Source organism: Fusarium vanettenii, assembly GCF_000151355.1.
Source record: "Fusarium vanettenii 77-13-4 chromosome 7 genomic scaffold NECHAsca_22_chr7_11_0, whole genome shotgun sequence".
NCBI lineage: Eukaryota > Fungi > Ascomycota > Sordariomycetes > Hypocreales > Nectriaceae > Fusarium > Fusarium vanettenii.
This window is the reverse complement of record NW_003315863.1, coordinates 337,818-359,230: the sequence shown is the minus strand read 5'-3', so window position 1 is coordinate 359,230 and position 21,413 is coordinate 337,818. Positions and strand designations below refer to the sequence as shown.

Here is a 21,413-nt window from a genome sequence, read left to right as displayed (position 1 = left end):
TGCTCAGATGATTATTTCCGTCTTTTATTATGGATAGACTTATTGTCGTAGGCAACAAGGGAGAAAGAAACAGAATCTCCATGCCTTCTGGATTAACTGCAAGGTTTACCCACGGAGAGACAGACGGTTACGAAGGGATACTTCGTGGTTGATGAAATTATTCATATGCAGTTGAAACATTCGTCATCGGTGAGCCAATTCCGCGCATAAAAGACTTGTTGAAGTGTAGAACTGTGTCTCCGAATGAGCTACAAAATGTCTTGAACGTGGCCGCACATGGTCACACAATCTCTATGTCAACCCGGAAGCCATCCCAGAAGCTCAGTTCCTTGAACCTCTTTGATCCTCCCATGTAATAAAGGGAAGTGTAGCCAACACGTTCATACACAGTTCCTTTGGCGCGAAGCAAAATGCCCTTCTGGACCCTTCCAAGGAGAACGATGAGGATGTAGAGATCTTCTTGAGTAGTGGGTACCAAGCCCAATGTATCATAAGTGTAGTAGGCGTTGAATTGTACCCCTGAAACTTCGAAATCGTACGAAGGGTGCGTCCCATGCTGATACTGACCAGGCTTAAAATTTAGAAACGGCGCATCAAGTCGAAGCATCCTCTTCTCAGGCGGCTGGAAGTCGAGAGGATCCTGCACAGCCGGGAAACCTCTGAACGTGGCACACTCGACTCATGGCTTGGTGGTATCAGTGATGATGACGCCCAGATCAGATTGGCAGGATGCCCAAGACCAACTAGGGAAGTAATCCAACTTCTCCCGGGCGTCGTTCTCGGGATCAGCTTCCCACATGATTCCCCACGAGATGTGGCTACTGAACACGCCAGCAAAGTACTCGACCCCATGTATGGCCGCAAGTCGACTTCCAAGACCATGGACCGCGACGAGCCGATCTTTGGCGAATGAAAAGGCTTTGGCGCTGTACTCATGGATGTAATCCATCCACGGCTCCCACGGTAGTCCCCAACCCACTCCAGGGCCTTGGACGCCATGGAATACGCACGAGTTGGAGATTCTGGGATCAGCTGCGAATTCGTCACAACGAGTGGAAAATTCTGATCTGGTTGCGTTGTCGCCGATGCACTTCCAGAACACGCCGTTTCTAGACCAGTAGATGATTCGGCGGGCTAAAAGACGCTCCTGGAAACACCATCCTCTCTTGAGAAGTGGCGACGCATCGAATTCGTCTGCGAGAGTTCGCTTTGATGGTGGGAGGTGGATGTACTCGTTGGTACGTGTGTCATAGCCGATGACGCAGCTGGAGGTTGGGTACCGATGTGCTGGCCGTGGAACAAACAGTCCCGTGCTGCTATCCGGGGCACCGAGTGCTGAGATGAGGCATACGGCGTTGGTGTAGTAGGCTCCCATCTTGGGTGCTTCGGCTTTGAAGTCGTCTTGGTAGTTGTCACCGTGATGACACTGAATGATACAAAGTGCATCAACCCAAAGATATCGAAATCCAAGAAGTCGGGTGATCTTGATAGTGTCTTGGATAGTCTTTGGCAACACTGACTCGTCAATGCGCTTCAGACGACTGGCTAGATTGGCCCGGGTTGTCTTTGCCGGGTCGTTGCCACTGCCCCAGCAATAGCTAAGAATCAGATATCTGACCTGCTCATTTTCGGGAAGAGCTTGACCAAATTCATCTTCCGATATGATGAGCTTCGCCTTGGGGTCTTGGCCGTCCCCGACGTCGATTAGGCGTTTCGGCATGGCGCCTATTTCGTCCATCTTGAACTTGTACCTGCACTTGCGGTGAAGTCGATTGCCATTGACACAGTCATTAAACCATGGCTTTATAGAGTCTCCCATGAGGGCTTTTAGGTCATCGCCTGCCGTTTCTGGCAAAAACGCTGTATACCATCAGCCGGAATCAACGAAATTGTCTTTGTGAGTTCTCACATTTTGGCGACGGCGCGGGGCCGGGCGTATCGTCCCACTCAGGAAGCCATGTAGCTGATTTGGACCTCCCCAAGGCTTCAAAAACATCATGACGATAGTTGTCGCCGATCTGGAAGTGAATGTCGACACCCCGATGGAACCAGAGCTTGCACTGGCCACTTGGTAGTTCATCTCGATCTGATAGCCAGTGGAGGACGCGAGCTCTTAGGTTGATACAGAGACTACATCCGGCAGCAGCTGAGGTCTCCAATGCGATTGAGGAGTCGTGGTGGTCAAGTTGCAGTTGTAAATCCCGCTCTAGGAGCGCTGTCGCGGGATTTAACTCCCACTGCTGGCAATCCCATGGATGGCTCGACATTTAAGACATCTCCATTCGACAGTTTGAACTGAGTCGGATGACCCGGTCATCCTGGGCAGTATTTCGTCGTTTGCGAAAGACAAGGGAAGGGATGATGGACTCTTCGAACAGTCTTACTTGATTTTCGGAATCAGGCTGTGGCAGTCTTCCCCGCCCTCAGCCAGCAGTTGATTGATTGGAAGTACTAAATGCAGGTGAGTTACGCAAGGCAGAATTAGAATCACAGCCCCAAAATGCCAAGGCACTACTGCTGTTGGCACTCTCACAGTTGTATGGTGGTGTTTGAATTGACCAAGATATTAGTATTACAATAGGTATGAAACTTGAGCGAAATGTGACCTACCATAGATCGCTGCTTTTACAGTCTTCTTAGTTGATAGCTCAACTGCGTTTATCCGCCCATTGGCTCCCCTCAGCTCTGGCCCCTAGGTAACATTCTCGTGTGAGATGTGGTCACAGCAGCTCAAAGGGTGAAGATCTGCGTTCGGGTAACTGGTCTTGCCTTTCAACGCGCGAATACCTGACGCACACGCTTCCGAGTGAGGCCTCAAGAGAGGCCATAATTGTGATTGGATTGAACCCCTACAACCTGCAGGTTGTCTTCACACACGCAATTTCTTACTCAGCCCGCTCTCTCAGCCGCACTGTAACCTTTATCTTCTGGCGTCAGAACTCATCTTAAACTTGTATTCTCCCCGGGAACGAAACAGACACGCTCTCCCTTCGGAACTATGGCTGAGGCGATCGGGTTGGCCGCCAGCGTGACAGGCCTGGTCTCGCTGGGTCTGTCAGTTTGCAAGGGCCTGGCCGCCTACTACGATACCTACCAGAGCGCCGAAAATGATGTTAAGCTCCTTTGCGAAGAGGTGAACAATCTCACTCTGATACTCCAGGTAAGTTTGGTTCAAGCGCGCAAGAGAAAATTATTATTGACTTGGCAAAGAGCTTTGAAGATGCCCTGAACGACAGCGATATGAGATTGAAGCTGGAGGCTTCGGCGTCCACTAGACCCATCAATGTTTGCATGGGTAAGATGGCTCTATCTCAACTATCCATCTTGGATGTCTTCCACATGAGTGTTTAACTGAATCAATGGCACTAGAGAGGATAAACGAGCTGGACAAGGGACTACAGAAGCTCCTGAGTTCTGGAAAGGACGATAAACGATCTGCGAGGAAGTTCATGTCGAAGACCATGAAAGCCTTGTATCCGTTCAAGGAAGAGACACTTCTGAAGCTACGGTCCAATATCTCGAGGACCAACGAGATGCTGCAACAGGTGGCAAGCACAGTTTTGATGTACGGTGACTGCCCTAATCGTCTGTAGCTGCTCGTGAGTCTCTTGCTGATCCTGTCTACGTTAGCCGTCAGAACCACAAGATGCACGACACGATCAATCAGTTCTACGAGAAGGAAGAGTCTAGGGAGATAATGCGATGGCTTGATCTGCCAGACCCTTCACACAGCCATGCCGTGGCTTCCTCGAAGCGTGGCGAAGAAACAGGTTCCTGGTTTATCAACAGTTCTGAGTTCTCTTCTTGGAAGTCCTCCCCATATTCTGTGCTGTGGGTATATGGCAGTGGTAAGTCATGCAGGAAGCTTGTACCGAATGTTTTGCTAACGTCGGCTTCTCTTTACTCACCCTTAGCTGGATGTGGCAAGACTGTACTCTGGTAGGTGTAACGAGTTCCTTGTGTAACTTCATACCGATCTTAGCAAAGCTCCATAATCATTAACCACCTGTTGCAACATTGCGAGAAAAGGCCAACGTCGGGAGTTGCATACTTCTACTTTGACTACACAAATGCCTCGATATCGCAACACCACAACAGGCTTCTGAGATCGCTAATCGAACAGCTCTCTTCGCAGAATGGTGCTGTTCCCAAGCCTCTCAAGACCTTGTACGAGCGGTGTCGACATGGAACTACGCAGCCCACCGAGGCCGAGTTGACCCAGACCTTGCGTAAGATTATTCAACTATTTTCTCCTTGTTACCTCATCACCGACGCCGTGGATGAAAGCAAAGAGAAGCAGGAGTTCCTCAAGCTGCTCGACGTTATCGCTGGCCAGTGGCGTCTTCCCCAGATTCACTTCTTGGTCACTAGCCGAACCGAACTCGATACCGAGATCCCGAAAAGAACATGGCAAGGCGCCACCATGTCCATTCAAGATGGAATAGCTGGGGACGTTGAGAGTCAAGTCCTCTCGACGCTCAAAGATGAAAATGGGGCTCTTGGCCAGTGGGACCTGGATCAGCGCGAGATGATTGCCAAGTCACTCATTGACAACTCGCGAGGAAAGTGAGTGACGTCAAACACACCAATACATCGTCAGTTGGATGAGAAGAGAAGGGTTTCGGCACATTCTGAGATGACTTTCTTTTTCCGCTCGCCCGATGCATCTCGACGAGATCACAGAAGTGCTGGCCATTGACTTCTCGGTGAAGCCTCGACCCCAATACGATCCCCGTAAGCGACTCGTGAATTCTGCAAAGTTCTTTCACAAGCACAGCAACTTGGTTTCGGTATCGACAGTCAAGAACAGAGCTAGGCAACACCAAGAGCTCCGCCTAGCCCATCTATCCGTGAGAGATTACCTTCTGCCAAACAAGATTGTTGGATCGCCGGCTTCCTTCTTTACCATCAACAGTCTATCCGCGCACCGGAGCATCGCCGAGGCATGCATAGTATACCTCCAGCAGTTCACTAAATCAGATGGAGAGCTTGAGAAGTCGCCCAAAGCTCACTCTCTAGCTCCCTACGCCGCTCGATTCTGGTCTTATCATGTACAAGCAGCGACGGCTGCGGCTGGTCAAGAGCGCTCGTCGACATCCAGAGCACTTCTTGAGACTTCAAATACAGAGGCTGTTCCCTTGATCATTCTCATAATCGAGCTTCTTGCCCAGATACTCAGAGTGTTTGGATTCCCCGTTCCGACTACCGAAAGGGAACTTCAAACAGATTTGAACAGTCTCTGTGTAGAGCTTCTCAGCGCTCAGCTCGAGGGCCAGATCAGATTCTTTGACCCAGACACACCGTGGATTGACAAACCCGACGTTTCCAGGCAAATAAACGCTCTGCCCTCTGGTCTCTATTACGCGGCTAACTCTGGCCTCACTGACTCGGTCAGGCTATTACTTGCAAAGGGCATGGATGTCAACGCTATCGGTGGTCGACATGGCACGGCTCTACAGGCTGCGTCCTGCAGAGGATACAAGGACATCGTGCAACTGCTGCTTGAGAATGGTGCAGAGGTTGATCAGCTCGCGGGAGATTATGGTTATGCCTTGCAAGGTGCCGCCTGCTACGGCCACGAAGAGTGTGTGAGACTGCTTCTCGACTGGAAAGCAGATGTCAATGCAAAAAGTGGAGAACATCATACAGCCTTGCACGCCGCTGCGTTCAATGGACATGAGAAAATTGTCGAGATCCTAGTTGAGCGAGGTGCAGCTCTCAACGACCCAGGATCAGAAGAGCGAGGCCAAAGCCCTCTTATAGAGGCGGCCGCTGAAGGACACACGGCCACAGTGCAACTTCTCCTCAAGCTTGGTGCAGATATCTTGCTGAGAGACCAAGGAGGATGGACGGGTCTTGACGAGTCTGCTCCGCCTGGATTTGACGCTGTGGTCCATATTCTTATCGACCATGACCCTGCCATTCTCCAGTCCAGGGGCAAGAGTGGAAAGTCGGCGCTCCATCACACGGTGGGACAAGGGCACGTTTCTACCGTCTCCTTGCTGTTAGAGCAAGGAGTAGATGTCAACGCAGTGGACACCGAGGGGCGCAGCGCCTTGTTTGGAGCCGTGAGGTCCGGGAACAAGGCCACCGTCGAGCTTTTACTCAAACACGGGGCGGACCCATTGGTTCAGAATGAGACCGGCTGGTCTGTCCTTTACATGGCTGCTTTCCACGGGCACGTGGAGGTAGGCGAAATGCTGATCGAGGCTGGGACACCGATCAACCAAGGTCCAGAAGGGATATCGCCGCTTCATATCGCCGTATTGAGGGAGCAGACCAGTTTCCTTGAGATGCTCCTTGATCACGGAGCCGATACTCTAGCCGAGACGGAGTCTGGTGCAAATGCACTGTACTTTCTGGAACTCAACGAGACCTACGAGGCAGAGGCGGTTGCTCAGAGGCTCAGCATCGATATAAACGCCTTGACAGTCACTGGGTTACGAATCGCAGCATCCGAGAGCTTCTAGAACGCGGTGCTAATATCAATGCAAGGGACGAGGGCGGCCATACAGCTCTCACGTGGGCAGCTATGAAGGGCCATATATCGACCATGCGGTTGTTAATCGAGAATGGTGCGGATGTGAACGCCTGTACTGATGATGGTAGGACGGTGATGGAATGGTTTAACGGGATGGATGAGGATGTTGTCAACTTGCTGTGGGAACACGGGTATAAGGAAGAGGAGCAATCTGTTGACCTTGACGCGGGAGCGTCCTTGGACATTGCGGAACGGGAAGTTTTGAACGGTATCAGACAGCTGTTGTCACTCTAGTTTAATTTTGCCTTGTCGTTTCACGTTATTCATCCAGTCATTCTGGTACAACGAGCATTCGGGTGAATATCTAACATTCTTTATTTCTGTTGAAGCCTCGCCCTTGATGGGATAACTGAGCCAGAAGACCGAGTGACATGAAACGCCGCCTACGAAAGAATGGAGGCCGTGTTTGAAGATATGCATGCTAACTAGAGACTGAATATCCTCAATATCGTAAAGAGCCCGACTATTTACAGGGTTCTCATCTCCATTCCAACCCCTTTACTGCTGCGCCTCCTCTGGCTTTCGACCGACGACGATGTTTTGCCGATAATACGGATGAAGCTTGGTTGAAGCCAGCTCACGTCTGAGATGAGCAGCATACAACAAAATCTCTTCCTTCTTCCAACCCAGCAAGTCTGCCATGAAGATGACGGCTCCCTCAATGTCTTGGCCAAGGGCTAGCTTCATGTACCTACCCACCTCCTTGAGCTTCTCGTCCTTTGGCCACCCGCCGATGGGACACTTGACATTTGTGAGCCGCGGTGATGCCTTCGAGGGAAAAGAATACTCACCTTGAGTGTGGTAACCTTGATGTCGACAAAGCCCGCTTCCTCCATTGCCTTCTTCTGTAGCTCATCTTCGACAACTGTAAAAGGTCGACCGATCTTACGACCGCCCTCAATAAAAATCTCTCCCCACTGCCCCAGCGCCGAATCGTCAAGGACAGACCCGTCATCGCTCAGGACCCTCGCTGAAGCCTCATGGCTCTCGAGATAGGCGCCGGGCTTGAGACATCGATAGGCCTGCTTAAACAGTGCCGCCCAGTCGGGGATACTACCCACCAGCCAGCGTACATGCACGAAGTCGGCCGAATTCTCCTTGAATGTCCATTCTTGGGTGCAGTCATCAATCTGGCTGTTGGGCATGTCAGTTGGTCGTCGAGATGAGGATAAATCGCCTCACAATTGCAAATTCGGTGGGACCCAGCTGGGTTGGATTGGTGAGACGTCGGTGCCGACGACGCTTGCGTTCGGGTATTCGTCTGCAAAATCACTTGTTCCCGGTCAGCATGCCATGGGCCTCATAGAAGAGCCAAAATCTTACATAGCCCAAATACCTGTTTCAATTCGCTAGCTTTTAGTAACCGTTGGTTCTACTAAGTTCAAGGTAAGACTCGTACCTGTTCCCGTGCCGATATCGATAACTGTCTGCGCGAACTGTTAGGGCTGCCTGTTTCCATTCATCGAGGCGTGACAAACGTTAATGTCCTCTGACAGAGGGGCCAGATGAAGCTTTCCATCCAATAAAAGGTATTGTACGTGATGACTGTCGATGGCTTGAGCTAGGCCCCATTGTGCGTTTTGTGCGCTGATCCTCACTTGATATCCATCGCATTATTCTGTTCCTCATCATTGGACCCCCTGTCACCCATCAGTTATCATTTTCTATCAGCAGGTTCAAACCTTACCAATATTGCGCATTGCCACGCTCACTATGGAACGATCTACCCAGGATTGTCCTGTATTCAAGAATGGAGGAAGTCAAGCTAGCAGTGGAACTTTGATTGTCGCTGTAAGTTGAGTCTTGATCGCTCGTATCGGGATTCTGTTTCATTAGTGTCCGACTTGCAGAATGCACTTTGGTAGGGATTCGTACTTCTTCCAACTGCGCCCAGTGCTCTGCCGGGAGCAGGTTGCTTTGACCCGCCGTGTCAAGAGCTGCTTGGCCCGGGGACGAGGTCGGCTGTCCCTGAGAAGGGCTCTCCTGCGGAGGCGACGTACGATCACCCATATTCCGAATAAAGACCAGAGAAACCAAGGTCTGTGGGAATCAAGACTTGCTGGCAACGCAGCGGGACACCGCTCCTTAAGTACGGCCCAGTCCTCCTGCGACCTGAATGGCGTGGTCCGACCAACATGATTCGGAATGTTCTGACGACCCCGCATGCAGTTTAACCATTTGAGTTAATTTACGAGGTTCGCGATGCAGGCCCGCGGGGGTCAATCCCGTCGTCCGCCCTTGGCATATCATCGTTGGTTGAGTGTCTCTTGACTATTGGTTGATTGATTGTGTGTTGGTTGTCCCTGGTCTCGGAGGCATCTGAATGGGTCAACTCCCTGCTTCGACCTATCAGCAGGCCCCGGCTTCCCATTGCTTGTTTCCGTTGCAGCGACCTTTTTAAGCGGATGGAACCCTTTCGGTAAACCTGTGATGGACATGTCTTTGAAGGAGGATTAACACCAACGCATAAAGATACTACTCGCCATCTAGTGAGATGCGCTATTCTTTACACGATCGAAGATACAGAACAAGCGGGAAAGCATCCTCGAATGATCGCCCAAGGGCTTCCAGGATCAGAACTCGATTATAAATCAGCAATTGTTCTCGCTTACAAATAATAGTAGCGCTCCTGAGCCAATAACTGTTGATCAGCAACTCGGAATTGGTTACCTATTTCATTTGTGAACCACTACATAAGATTTCAATCCTTTCCACGACTCTGTCCAGGCTCTATTAGTATAATCCTAAGCCGTGCATTGCAAGTATTTCTGCATATTAACACCCTTCAGAACTGCTAAAATCTCAAATCATTTCCTTCTTTACTTCTTGCACATACGCAATGGCGGACAATTCGTCTTACTGGGTTGAGTCTGAGGACTGGCATACAGCTGGAGAACCATTCCGCATTATCCAGCACCCGCCATCAGGCCTCCTACCCAACGTTCAGACTGTTTCGGAGCGTTACCTCGAGATCACCAAGACCAAAGACCATCCGCTAGATCGGCTCCGCATATTCCTTAGCCACGAACCTCGAGGACACGCCGACATGTACGGTGGTTTTATTACCTCGCCGAATGACTCTACAAGCTCCTTTGGTGTCTTGTTCTGGCATAAAGATGGCTTTGCGACAGCCTGTGGTCATGGCACTATTGCCTTAGGCTATTGGGCCGTCCATAAGGGTCTTGTTGATGCCCCCGAGAATGGGGTCGTGGATGTCATCATTGATGTTCCATCAGGCCGCGTGGTCGCGTCGGTCACGAGAAAGGATGGCAAGTCCATAAATGCTGACTTTGTCAACGTCTCTACCTATCAGGTAGCGAAGTCGTTGTCCGTGACAACCCCTTCTCGCGATTCCGATGTCGTCGTCGACCTGGCGTTTGCTGGTGCTGTGATAGCATCAGTAGACACTTCTCAGCTGGGCCTCGAGGTCAAGCCGAGCAATGTAAACGAATTCATCAGACTTCAGCGAGAGATCAAGGCATCTCTTGGAGATAGGGGAGAGTACGGTGACAACAAGTGGTATGCGATGCTATTTTTCCAAGAAGAGGAAAACACCAAGGGCCCGGGGTGGATCGTCCAGAAGAGCGTCAACATCTACGGCGACGGACAGGTCGACCGGTCTCCCTGTGGTTCTGGAACTTGCGGAAGGATGGCTATCCTGCTTGCTCAAGGTCGACTTAAAGAGAACTCGAGACTCCTGCACCACTCTATCATTGGTACAGCGTTTGAGGCCGAGATAGTGTCTAAAGGTCAGAGTCCAGTTGAGGGGTTTCCTGCCTGCGTTGTGCGCGTGAGGGGAGAGGCGTATCTTGTTGCGGAAACGCGGTTTTTTATCAACGACGAAGATCCAGTATCTCCAGGCTTTGTCCTGCGCTAGGAATCACAATGATTCTAGTAAAGGGAAGAACGAGACATTGTGCAATTTGTAACTTCATCAGCCTTCACGACAGGTCTATTTTTTCCAACTTCTTTCTCAGCCCTCCTCACTCATATATGAGTTTAGCCAGGCAATACTGCATGCCGGAACCTCGTTACTTTATCATTTTTTTCTATACTATGTGACATATCTCATTCCTGTCCATATAAGCGTTTTTGTAGTACTAAATGTCGACCTGTAGAGGCCTATTCTCTTCTCCAAGTAACCAACCGCGGTGGACCTTGGTGCGACGACCTCTGAGTCCTGAGGGCTAGGGGGAAGAAGCCCCTGAGTTACAACCGCATGCTGTGAGATGCCATCCCAGTGCCCTTTCCACATTCCTCAGCTTCGGCGGTAATTCCTTTCCTTCTTCCCTATTCATCATCACCAACAGCGGTAACGCAAGTTGAGAACTGGGATCAAATTTCAGCAACATCTCTTGGATCTCTTGCCTTATAGAAGCATCACGGCATTTAAACATGACAAAAATGAGCGGCCGAGCGACCGCGTTGTCCAAGACTGCGATGCCCCGTGCCTGGCTCCAGTTTTCCTGCATCTCCCGTGCCGCTCGGACGATTTCGAGATAGACTGATCGGTTATCAGGAAAAAAGTTCGAGTCGGGTCGGAATTTCAGATGCAGATTCGTCAAGGCTTCGAGGAATAGAGCTTCCAGAATACAGGTACTCATATAAGTGTAAAGGTCCTGGGTTTTGTTTTGCCGGGCATGTTGAAGAAGAGGCAAAAAGCCGTTGTGCCATTTCTGCATAATGTTGACAGATTGCTCCCAGGGTGTGCTCTTCTCAGGAGCTTGCTGCTCTTGGTATTTGGCAAGGTCGTGGTGGTATAGATAATGCTGGACCACATCCCACCACGACAAGGCATGTGGTAGATCACGGAACGAGGCCGGTAAGTCCTCCAAGCTATATCTATGGTCGCTTCTTTCACAATACATGTGAGCTTTGTGATCCGTCCTAGAACTGGTAAAGCCCAGTTCCAGAGCCCAGGGGTAGGTGGTGAGTCGCTGCACCATCTCATAGAGGGCCACTTCAAGTGTTGACATCGGCAAGGAGTCTATTGTGACGCCTCTTTCTTTGCATCGTCTGTCAAAGTAACTGTCGGCGACTCTCCGGCCGTGATTAAAATGAACAAACGCACTCGACGTGTCACCGCGCAGCATATCGTACGTAACAAAGAGTATCGACGCCACAGCCACCGTGAGGAGAGTGTCGTTCGTAGTTTTAGCTTCAGTGATGGTGCTGACTGCACGGTTATAATGCACGAGAGAGGTCCTTGACAACTTTTCATCAGCCGAGGCATCAGAATTCGGGTCCGCGAATGCGCCCGCGGCGGCACCGATTGCGATGCAGATCTCGCGTATGACACCATCACCGTGGGCAATCTGTGGAGTAAGAGCTGCCAAGGTATTGATAGGTACAGTTCCAGTTTGCTGGCTGCTAAAGACGAATGCGGAGAAGAAGTTCCATTGCTGCTGATTTCCAAAGATGGACAATATGTGGTTGGGCTTTGTTAGAATGCGATAGTCGGATATTTCTGTGCTTTCAATTATTGTAGTAGAAGAGGCGCTTGATATGTCGCCACTTTCTCGGGGCCTAATGACTCGGTTTCTTGTTGGAACCTGGGTGAAAGAAATGTCGCAGGTCAGGCCAGCGATTACGCATCTCCGACAAGCCGGCTTGCCCTCGTCGCATTTAATATGCCGTCGTCTATTCGTCCGTGTTAACGAGGTCAGCCTGCATAAGACATGGGGCGACGTACTTGCACTCCTTGCATCCTGTCCGAGTGTTTGGGCCTCTCTTTTTGGTGGGCTTGGACCTATTAGGGAGGTCTAGGACCAGCACATTGGTGCCAGGGAGTTTAGCCTACACTCGCCGATTTAAGTCAGTTACGAGCTCCTCTAGGGAGAGTCCGAGATTGAGCTGCATAAACACCTACCATTGGTCTCAGTACCGAGGGTGTGGTAGATGATCCTCCGAGGCGGTCAAATGGTGGCTGAGCTATCAGAAGATCTTTCTCTTCGCGGATTGTCCGGCAGCCAGGGGATCTATTGACGCACTCAAAGACAGGCCTGAACTGCCGACAGCCTGGGATAAAGAGAATGCACTGCAAGGTGTTATGTTCTGCCGTTTGTTGATTCGACAGTGTTAGACAAGGAGTGAGGTTGGGCGTTGGGCTTGCAAGCTCGGAATTTGCCGTTCCACTCAAACTCGGCCAATTAGAAAGCGAGAACTCCGAATTACCTGTTCGAGTTAGAGCGAGTGGAGATGAAGATAAGCGCTATTCCAGTTATCGTCAAGTATAGGGTTGCAAGGGGATGACGACGATTATAAAGCAAAGGAATGTCTTTTGGTTAAGATGGAGAAATTATTTCGTTGCTAGGCTCTTCAAGGAGCTATAAACCGGCTTTCCCTCTCGCCTCGACTTTAGAACGGGTTCCAAAAGTCCCCGTTGTTTTGTGGTAACGATGACTTCGACTGCCATGGAATCATTATACTACACGGAAGTTCGGCCGACGAGTGAGAACATGAGAATCGTCCCAAGAACCAACTACTAACTGATTCAAGATTGCCTGGACCGCATGTTCTACGTCCAACACCGGATAGGTGCTCAATCCAACGTTCTACTCTCGGCACACTATACTCCCACAACCACCTCAAGCAGTCGTCTATCTAAGGAGGCTGTCTACTATGCTCTCCGCTCCGTCATCGAGGCATATCCAGAGCTTTCTCTCATTGGAGTTCCAAAAGCATCCGACAACGGGAAAAAGCATCTGCTCGTTCTAGCGGCACTACATGAAATCGACTTGGAGACCTGTGTCGAGTTTCTCGATGACCACGAGCCTGCCTCTGGGCCAGAAGTACTTGAGAAGCTCCACAATGAGTGGTTATGGACCGATGAGACTTTCAATCCTCGAAACCCATGGTGGAAGATTGTTGTTTTTGGACGACAGGAGGTGGTATTTGTCTTTCATCACATCGTTTGCGATGGTCGTTTCGGTCACTTCTTCCACCGCAAGTTCCTTGAGGCAATCAACTCTTTTGATCAGGATCAGAGACAAGTTGACCGTATCGTCAAAATCAACCCCGAGCGAGTGAGATTGAGCAAAGAAACGGAACAGTTTTGGATCAGCAGCCTTTCTGCCCTTCGCATGGCTCACATATTTCTCATGCTCCTGTTGATTCGACTCTTCTTTGGCAGCAAACTCTTCTTCAGCGACCTACCAAAGGCAAAGGCCTACGCCAACTCCTTCTTGATCGAGGCTAAGCCCCACCAACGGACAAAGACACGCATCGCCAGCGTTCGTATCCCCGCTGCCAAGATGCGGCAGATCATAGCGGCCTGTCGAGAGCAGAAAGCGAGCTTCACGCCCCTTCTCCTCGCTATGATCCGCTGCACCCTTGCTATCGACTACTATCCTGAAGCCAAGATTGGAATTAGCAATTGCGCACTTGACGTGCGATCCCTCTATCCAGAGAACACCGACTCTTCTGGAAAGCTTCTCCAATGTGCAGGTGGCGTCAGGAAGGTCACATGGTTGAGCAAATACCGCCGCGCATTTGGCCCAAGGCCATTGAGGTCAGGCCAGGCGCATGTGGACGTCCAAGGGGCTTGGGATCTCGTTCGAGAATATCGAGAATCCTTACAAAAGCCATTCCAGGGAGCTCAGCCACAACTTCTCACGGTGTTTAAAGCATCCAATGGTGTTTCTGAAGACCTGGAGGGGCTTCTGACGTCCACTCTCCCGGCCGTGGGTCTTCATCTCAACAATTCCTTCCAGATCTCCAACCTTGGAAGCTTTTCGACAAGTGGGGAAAAAGAAGGGCCATGGAAGATTGACGGCTTGAACTTTTCGGCTTCTACGGTGAATGGGACTATTAGCTACAACATCAGTATCAACGTTGCTGGCGTCGAAGGCGGGGATACTATTATTAATGCCTCGTATGAGGATGGAATAATTGCGGAGGACATGGTTTATGACATTTTGGAAGGGGCGCTGGAGAGGATAGAGGCAATTTTGTAACGACGGCTCACAGGTACTTTCAGGAGAGGGTAATAGTTTGGATAGGCATGCTGAATTGCTATAGAAGAATGGAGTGCATGGATTTTCAGGCATTACTAGATCCAAGATCTGAACAGCGCCCAATCAGCAAACGTGACGAACACTAATTGATGCCGTGCTGTTGGAATCCCCAGCTACGTCATCAGCGCATCATAGATTCCATTGTTACACCAGACCACATCAACTCGAGGAGCCAAATTCATATCTATAAAACAGAAATGGCATCATTTGGATAGATCTCCGGTCCTGACTCACAAAATATCAAGTTGCTTTGAATAGTTCCTCCTCCATAACAACGAACATGACAAGCCAATCATCCACGCAGCATCAAGGCAAAGTCTTGAAGCAAAATGACAACGTCGATGACGAGCAGCTAGCGACACTATCGGAGGGAAAAGTTGCTGATGCTGTCAAGAAAACAAGTGGTCGAGATAAGCCGCGGAAGGATGACATCCAGATCGAGGACTACACCTCGGGCCTTGAAAGGTTGGGTCGCTGCACCGTGACACAAAAACGTGAGCTAACATGTGGGATTAGAAAGAAGGCTGAGCAGGCTGAAGCTAGGGAAGAGATCAAAGCACAGAGAAGAGCCGGAGTTGATGTTGATGGAAGCCTTGGACAGGGGCGGTTACGCAATGAAGACAATAGCGATGTCTGAGGACCTCCCGTCGTGTCAGTCCATCGCTCCAGTCCGTCGCTCAGGCTTGAGAGATAACCAGAATGTAGAAGACGGACGGCTGCGTCAACGGATCTTTGGAGGCTCTGTACGGTGAGGGGATGGGAGAATTGAGGTCAGAGGAAATATGAGTAAACTCGGGATAGAGAAGAGAAATAAAGACACGATCACTTTCCAATATTATGAAATTTATTATGATACGCTTCTGAAAGTTCTTAGGCCTTAATCCTAGACCTTTTACCATGATAATTCGAGAGGGTTAGTTGAGTGTCTGGTATTTTTTGACGACGGCGTCACTGCCTACGCTGACGGTCACCGCTGCTCCGTCCGAAGTCTCGAGACTTCACCATGCAATTTGATGAGGTCATAGGATAGGCATCTATTTCTGTTGAGATATAACAGCCTCTGCTTCAGATAGATCGATGAGGTCCAGCCATGGAGATGGGAACTTATCGGGTTCCCTACGATGAAGAAGCTTGGAAAAAATATCGTTTTGAACCCAATCCCAAGAACGGCCCTCATTCCACCAGGAGAGATTCCCCCTGGCCGAGTGTCGACGAAACCGGGCATAAACCCTGCCCTGTCCGCTCCCATGTATTTCACTGTCTTCGTGAAAACGCCTCCGACCTCTCATGTTCCCGCCCTGCCTCACTGGCAAGTCCGCAGAATTTCTGGTGGCACACTGCCAAATTGGGTCGCTTAGGCTACTGCAGTAGCCAAACCGGTGAAAGGTGGTAAGGTCCAGTGTCCATCCCATTGAGGTGTTGGGGTTCTTTATCACGAGGATGTAGTCAGTGTAACACACTCGACAGGATCGAGAGACATGGACGTTACGGTCGAGTTTCAAGTTCCCAATCTCCGGGAGCCCCATATCCACGTGGTAGTAATACTTGCTATTGAACCTATGATCTCCACTTGGTCGAATATGGCGGCAGAGCGGAAGATCAACGGTTTCGAGAAGATACTTGAACGAGGCAACTGAGACCGGGGGCCCTTTGATGACATGGTGGCGACGCAAGTACAGCTCGTTTTTGATGATCTTTGCTTCTGAGGTGTGTCTGAAGTGCCACATCTGAGAAGCTAACCAGGAGTCGGGGTGGTGAGAGTGTATCGCATGTGCCGTGGGAGCAAAGTTGCAGTCAGGGTTGGTGAGGTACTCGAAAGCAGCGTTTTCATCTTCGAAAATCCACTCTTCTTCAGGTGTAAGAACCTGTTGACCCTCTGAGTGACGTTCAAGAGGAAAATGGCTCTGATCATATGGTCGATCCAGGTCGATGAACCTCCCAAATTCGTAATCATAGGCCAAATGTTCAAGCGGCAGACCATGCTTCTCACCGTACAAGTGGCGTTTCATGACGGAACGAAGCTCGGAAAAAGTAAGGTTCGGCCATACGATCCCAGGCATCCAAGATGCCCGATTGACCGATGCATTTACCCAATCACCCGAGTTGATTGGAAGAAGAAAGGAGCTTTCTGAAGACGCAGCGCAAGGAGTTCCTGAATACCACCACTTGGCATGAGCGAGATTGGCGGAATGTGGGCGGCCCTGTGCACGTTGACTGATAGTCGAGTCGAAAGGACGAAGCTTGTTATGTTCGCCGCATAAGACGAGGTGAGGGTTGTCCTTTTCCAAAAGCGAGAACAATATGTTCAACTCTCTGTTTTTGAGAGTCGGTATTCGAGCAGAAGGGTAGAGCTTCGTGAAGAGGGGCTTGGAGGAGAGAGCGAGGCAGACTTTTGATAGAGGGATTAGCAGCTTGACTACCATGTCGAAAAGTTCCATAGGCAAAAGATAGAGCCAAGCTGGCTGGTTCTGGTCTTGGGTCGTCATTGTTGGGTGCGTGTCTGTTGGAGTAAAGAAGTTTCTGGGGGCAGAGTCTTGAAGTTTGGGAAATGAAAAGGATGACCAAGAAGTTGATTTATGATGATGAGAAGAAATCTAGAAGGTTAATCCACCGAAAATTTTTATTGTTGGGTCTACTGCGATGTGGCTTCAAGGGGAGCCTCTCGGGGTACGTTGATTTTGAGTTTTGACTTGTATCATGCAGCCCGGCCCTCGATGGGTTAACTGAGCCCGAAGATCGGGATGCTATCACCCGTTGAGTTAAATCTAAACTAATAACATTCTCTAGAGTAGCCCATCGGCGAGTATATAGCGTACTCGAATTATCTAGTTCCCGGGAATCGGGAATATGCAGTAGGCACTGAATGCCTACTCATAGTTGTCCCGAGGACAGGCTCGAAGTACTGATACGGGTTGGAAGGTTGCGTCCAGTGTGGCCGACAGTAGTTGTTGCAGCTGTGTTGGCTGAAGAAAGAGCTGATACCTTCGGAACCAAGATCGGTGACGCCGTAGTCACGATTGCGCGACAGAATAACAGGATCGGAGAGGACAATCTCGTGCTGGTAGATGCCACCCTGGAGATCGCATAGCACAAACTGTCCACCCGACACGTGGTAGCTAAAGTGGCTAAGGGCTTGCATGACCTCCCCCCAAGCCCTCGAGTCGTCATTCCATCCACTGTTGCTGTTGAACTTTTGGTAGTTTTGGATAAAGGGTTCACACAAATGCTTTTGGCCAGCCCATTCGTCGTCACTATCGTCGCTGAATTGCCAAACGCCAGGTACATTGATCTTGATGTCTTTGTCGATCATGTTTAATTCGTTAAATCTGTTGACAATATCCAAGGCCTTGTCGACGGCTTTGATGTCTAGGGTGAAGTAGTCTGCTTCAAAGACTGCGCCCGTCTTGAACCATTTCAAAACGCATGCTTGGCTTTGCGAGTGCCTGAAGAGTAGACCCCCTTGGCTACCCAGCGGAAGGCACCTTGAGCAAAGGGGTTTTGAAGCGCGTGATATGAAACAGTACCCGAGTTGGAAATATTGTATCTGCCACTGTCGGACTGTTGTGCAGATGGAGTATCGGACGGGTGCCCGTGGACGCAACTCGCACATCGCGATACACCGACACCCTTGGAGTACTAGTTGGCCGTGTAGGACGACCGAGGGAGGTTTCTGCCGCAATCGGCACAGTCGCGCATGGCCGGCCTCATCTGAAGGATTCAGGAACAACAAAATGACGACACGGCGTTGAAATATGAGGTTGAGATGTGTGTTTCGAGCCTTGGGAAATTACAGTACTCCGATAAGGAGGGGCTAGATGCTGATGCCTCAGGACACGAGGCCATCAATATCAAGCACCAAGCTGGACCCACTTGGAAGAGCCAATGGTCGTATTTCAGTATCTATCTCCTGGCTCAGTTATCACATCAATGGCTTGGCTTCAACTACAACAAAAAAGACATAAGAAACTTCTTCCATACAACTAAATCCTCGCAAAGACTCACAATCTCAGACCGATCTCGCTGCTCAGTGCCGACCTGCCTAATCCTTCAGTGCAACTCTCATGCTGGAAACCCAACTTTTCTATTTCTGCCTGAACAGCAGCTCCGCGGACCTTCTCTCACCCGGTTCAAACACTTCCTCCAAGATCGACTGAATCTTCATCTTGTCAAGATAGCCGATGCCTCTTGCCTTTGCGACTGTTGGTCTTGGGTCCTTTCGCCCAACTACGCACTCAATTTTGTGGTCGGCGCCGTGCTCTAAGAGCATTCGAATGATCTCGATGTGTGTCTCTTTGAGCTCCGGGTTACTCTTCAGCTCCTCCCGTGCTTTATATATCCTCGTCATGTATTGTTTCCAGATCTCTGTCTTCTCTTGTTTTGAGAGCTCGCGTCTTTTGTCCCCTGGTTTTAGGAGTAGCTCCACCATTTTGACCGAGGGGTGAGGCAAGCCGTCGGCCTGCATCCGGGGCCTTTGCCATCGCGGAAACAGAACACTCTTGAGCAGTGGCGCTCCTGGACCATGTAAAGCCCGTGGCAGATTTTTCTGGACGTAATGATACATGTCTCTTTGAGCAATGACGCCAACAAAGGAATCTCCATTAAGGAGGAAATCACTGTTTCCTGTCTGCTTTGTGATTGTCTCGTGAAGCTTGTCGAGTAGTTCAAGCTGCAGGTGAGCTTTCTGCTCAAGCTGCGAACCAGCTAGCTGCTCAAGCTCGGACAAGTAGTAGGTGATTTCGTCGAGCAATTGGAACATCTCCCGGGCGCTGAGTGTCCAGGCTTTGTGTCCAGAATTTTTAGCCCCCCTGATGTGAGCCAAGAGGGCTTTGCTGGTGAACTCCATGGGATCAAAAGGCTCCTTGATGCGATCTCGCAACATCTTTTGAGTCTCCTCCAATGATAAAAAGTCCTTAACCGTCCGGTGTAAGAACTCTACCTGGTGCCCCGTCATCTGCTGAGCTGTTTTCATGGCGCTTGGGGTGCCCTTGATCTTGATGAGATCTGGGCATCGGACCTTGAGGCGGCTCTCCGTATCCTCTGATATGTGGAGGCACTCATTCTCGTCCCATGGCTTGGGGTCATCTGTGAACGACAGATCGCCATTGCCAATGAACGAATAGACGGCCACGGGCAATGTTGCTCGAGCATGGGATGCCACCTGGAGTATTTGAGCAGCCTGTTCGTGATATCTCTCCTCCACTGAGCCGAGAATCCGATCAAACATGGCATGGAGCGTCTTGGGGGTTTCTTCGAATCTTTGACGAAGTTCATCAACCCGATCACGGTTTTCCAGTCCTTGCAATAAGCTCTCCACAACAAGAGCCACCCATGAGAAGGCACCGCGAGAGTCCTGAACAATCAAGCTAGACAGGTTTCCAAGGTCTTTTGTGGAAATCAATGACTTCTGGTAGGCTGGGCTACTCGTGAATTGTTCTTGAATGTAGCGACGGATATCCTCGCGATTCTCATCATGAACGCACAACTTTCGGTGGGAGGCATGGCCAAAAGCGTTCTCAAAAGCTGGCCATGGCCTGCGTGAGACACAGAGTTTGATGTCCTGAAGACTTGCGAGAAAATTGATAACTTCAATGATGTCTCTGACGTGCGCAGAAACGCCGCCCTCTTGGCTGCCTCGCCTACCAGCATAGTCCTGATATTCATCAAGACCATCGGGTGAGAAAGAAGAACTTGGTAGACGTTGACTTGAGGGTCAAGGATTTGAGAGTCTCTATAAGCTCAGACCGCGTCCATGGAATACCCAAATCCGAAGACCATCTCGACTTGCAGACTGTGCGTATCAGAGAAGGGCACTGCCGAAGGATCTGGAACAGCAGGGATCGCAGTAAGCCCTCTTGGGACTTTTGAAGAGGAGTACCAGAGAACCAAAAGTAGAAGCTAGCCTTGACAAGAATGTTCGGTGCAGCCCATTGGACCAGCTTCTGATGCGTCTTGGTGTGATGTGCCTGATGACTGAGATATTTCATAAATGTCGATTTTCTTGACCCCGGATGACTAGTCACCTAATAGACACTATCGTCCTTAGAGAGCCACTCCAGAAAGCTGAGCTGAGGTTTCTCTACCCATTCGAATGTGCGTGGCTGGGCTTCGACTATGCCATCTCTTCGATGCACCATCTCGTCGAACCGGAGGCTTTGAAGAATGACCTGCTCCTTTTTCAATGAGTAGACTCTTTTTGTCCACTCGAAGAGCTTGGTGCTGACATCTAGTGCAGCTTCTTGAGACTCTGATTCCTTTGAAATCGCATCCAAGATGTCTGATTTCATCTGATCGAGATCGTTGGAGTGTGCAATACTAAGCTGGCGAGTCTGCTCCACGAGTTTCGCAAGGGCGAGCTTCACACCGCTTTGTTGTTGGCTGCACCTCTGACTTAGCTGTGCATACTGCAGACATTCGGACGCCAAACATACCTGATGTGGATGATGAGTAGTCGGAAAAGGTGCTTCCTTAACTCTTCCCACTCGGCTAGCTTCCTGTCTACCTCGTCCCTCTTACGTTTTCTCTTGACAAGGGTCGATGCCAATTCCAACAAGTTGGAGCGGTCTTTGACGGATCCACTCGCGATGTCTTCTCGTAGGTCGCTTGCCATTCCCTGACACCTTCCAGCGATATCGCGTATCTGCTGTTCAGTTGTTGTCAGCTCGCCCTCCAAGGAGCTCATGCCGGCCGAAATTAATCCAAGTATTTCTTCACCCCGAGACGTCGAGTTGAGTGACTCTTCATCCTTCTTCGTCAGGCCCTTTGTTGATGCTCGGATTTCTCCAATTATGACGTAGCATTCCTTGGCGAAAACGATGAATTGAATGATATTTGCTGCCAGCGAGACGGCCTCCATGGTT

General features: G+C 50.2%; 7 protein-coding genes across 7 annotated transcripts; 2 read left to right on the top strand and 5 right to left on the bottom strand.

The window, feature by feature from the left end:
- Positions 1-679: 679 nt before the first annotated feature.
- NECHADRAFT_83099 (uncharacterized protein) lies at positions 680-2,267 on the bottom strand (the record flags this gene model as incomplete). The annotated part of the gene is made up of 2 exons (XM_003044361.1): positions 680-1,860; positions 1,910-2,267. The coding sequence occupies 2 exons, from the start codon at positions 2,265-2,267 to the stop codon at positions 680-682; spliced, it is 1,539 nt and encodes a 512-aa protein (XP_003044407.1).
- Positions 2,268-7,039: 4,772 nt separating this feature from the next.
- On the bottom strand, positions 7,040-8,551 carry NECHADRAFT_45631 (uncharacterized protein; the record flags this gene model as incomplete). Its single annotated transcript, XM_003044360.1, has 9 exons — positions 7,040-7,282; positions 7,333-7,675; positions 7,724-7,813; positions 7,865-7,877; positions 7,941-7,968; positions 8,020-8,086; positions 8,140-8,181; positions 8,229-8,365; positions 8,417-8,551. 9 exons carry the CDS (start codon positions 8,549-8,551, stop codon positions 7,040-7,042), a joined length of 1,098 nt encoding a protein of 365 aa, XP_003044406.1.
- Positions 8,552-9,380: 829 nt separating this feature from the next.
- Positions 9,381-10,418, top strand: NECHADRAFT_83096 (uncharacterized protein; the record flags this gene model as incomplete). The annotated part of the gene is made up of 1 exon (XM_003044485.1): positions 9,381-10,418. One exon carries the CDS (start codon positions 9,381-9,383, stop codon positions 10,416-10,418), a length of 1,038 nt encoding a protein of 345 aa, XP_003044531.1.
- A 310-nt stretch (positions 10,419-10,728) lies between these two features.
- Positions 10,729-12,136, bottom strand: NECHADRAFT_95152 (uncharacterized protein; the record flags this gene model as incomplete). The annotated part of the gene is made up of 2 exons (XM_003044359.1): positions 10,729-12,008; positions 12,076-12,136. 2 exons carry the CDS (start codon positions 12,134-12,136, stop codon positions 10,729-10,731), a joined length of 1,341 nt encoding a protein of 446 aa, XP_003044405.1.
- An 803-nt stretch (positions 12,137-12,939) lies between these two features.
- Positions 12,940-14,496, top strand: NECHADRAFT_83094 (uncharacterized protein; the record flags this gene model as incomplete). The annotated part of the gene is made up of 2 exons (XM_003044484.1): positions 12,940-12,991; positions 13,040-14,496. 2 exons carry the CDS (start codon positions 12,940-12,942, stop codon positions 14,494-14,496), a joined length of 1,509 nt encoding a protein of 502 aa, XP_003044530.1.
- A 1,094-nt stretch (positions 14,497-15,590) lies between these two features.
- Positions 15,591-17,042, bottom strand: NECHADRAFT_83093 (uncharacterized protein; the record flags this gene model as incomplete). The annotated part of the gene is made up of 1 exon (XM_003044358.1): positions 15,591-17,042. One exon carries the CDS (start codon positions 17,040-17,042, stop codon positions 15,591-15,593), a length of 1,452 nt encoding a protein of 483 aa, XP_003044404.1.
- Positions 17,043-17,377: 335 nt separating this feature from the next.
- Positions 17,378-21,409, bottom strand: NECHADRAFT_83092 (uncharacterized protein; the record flags this gene model as incomplete). Its single annotated transcript, XM_003044357.1, has 6 exons — positions 17,378-18,334; positions 18,559-18,595; positions 18,669-20,243; positions 20,299-20,519; positions 20,586-20,931; positions 20,985-21,409. 6 exons carry the CDS (start codon positions 21,407-21,409, stop codon positions 17,378-17,380), a joined length of 3,561 nt encoding a protein of 1,186 aa, XP_003044403.1.
- Positions 21,410-21,413: the final 4 nt, after the last annotated feature.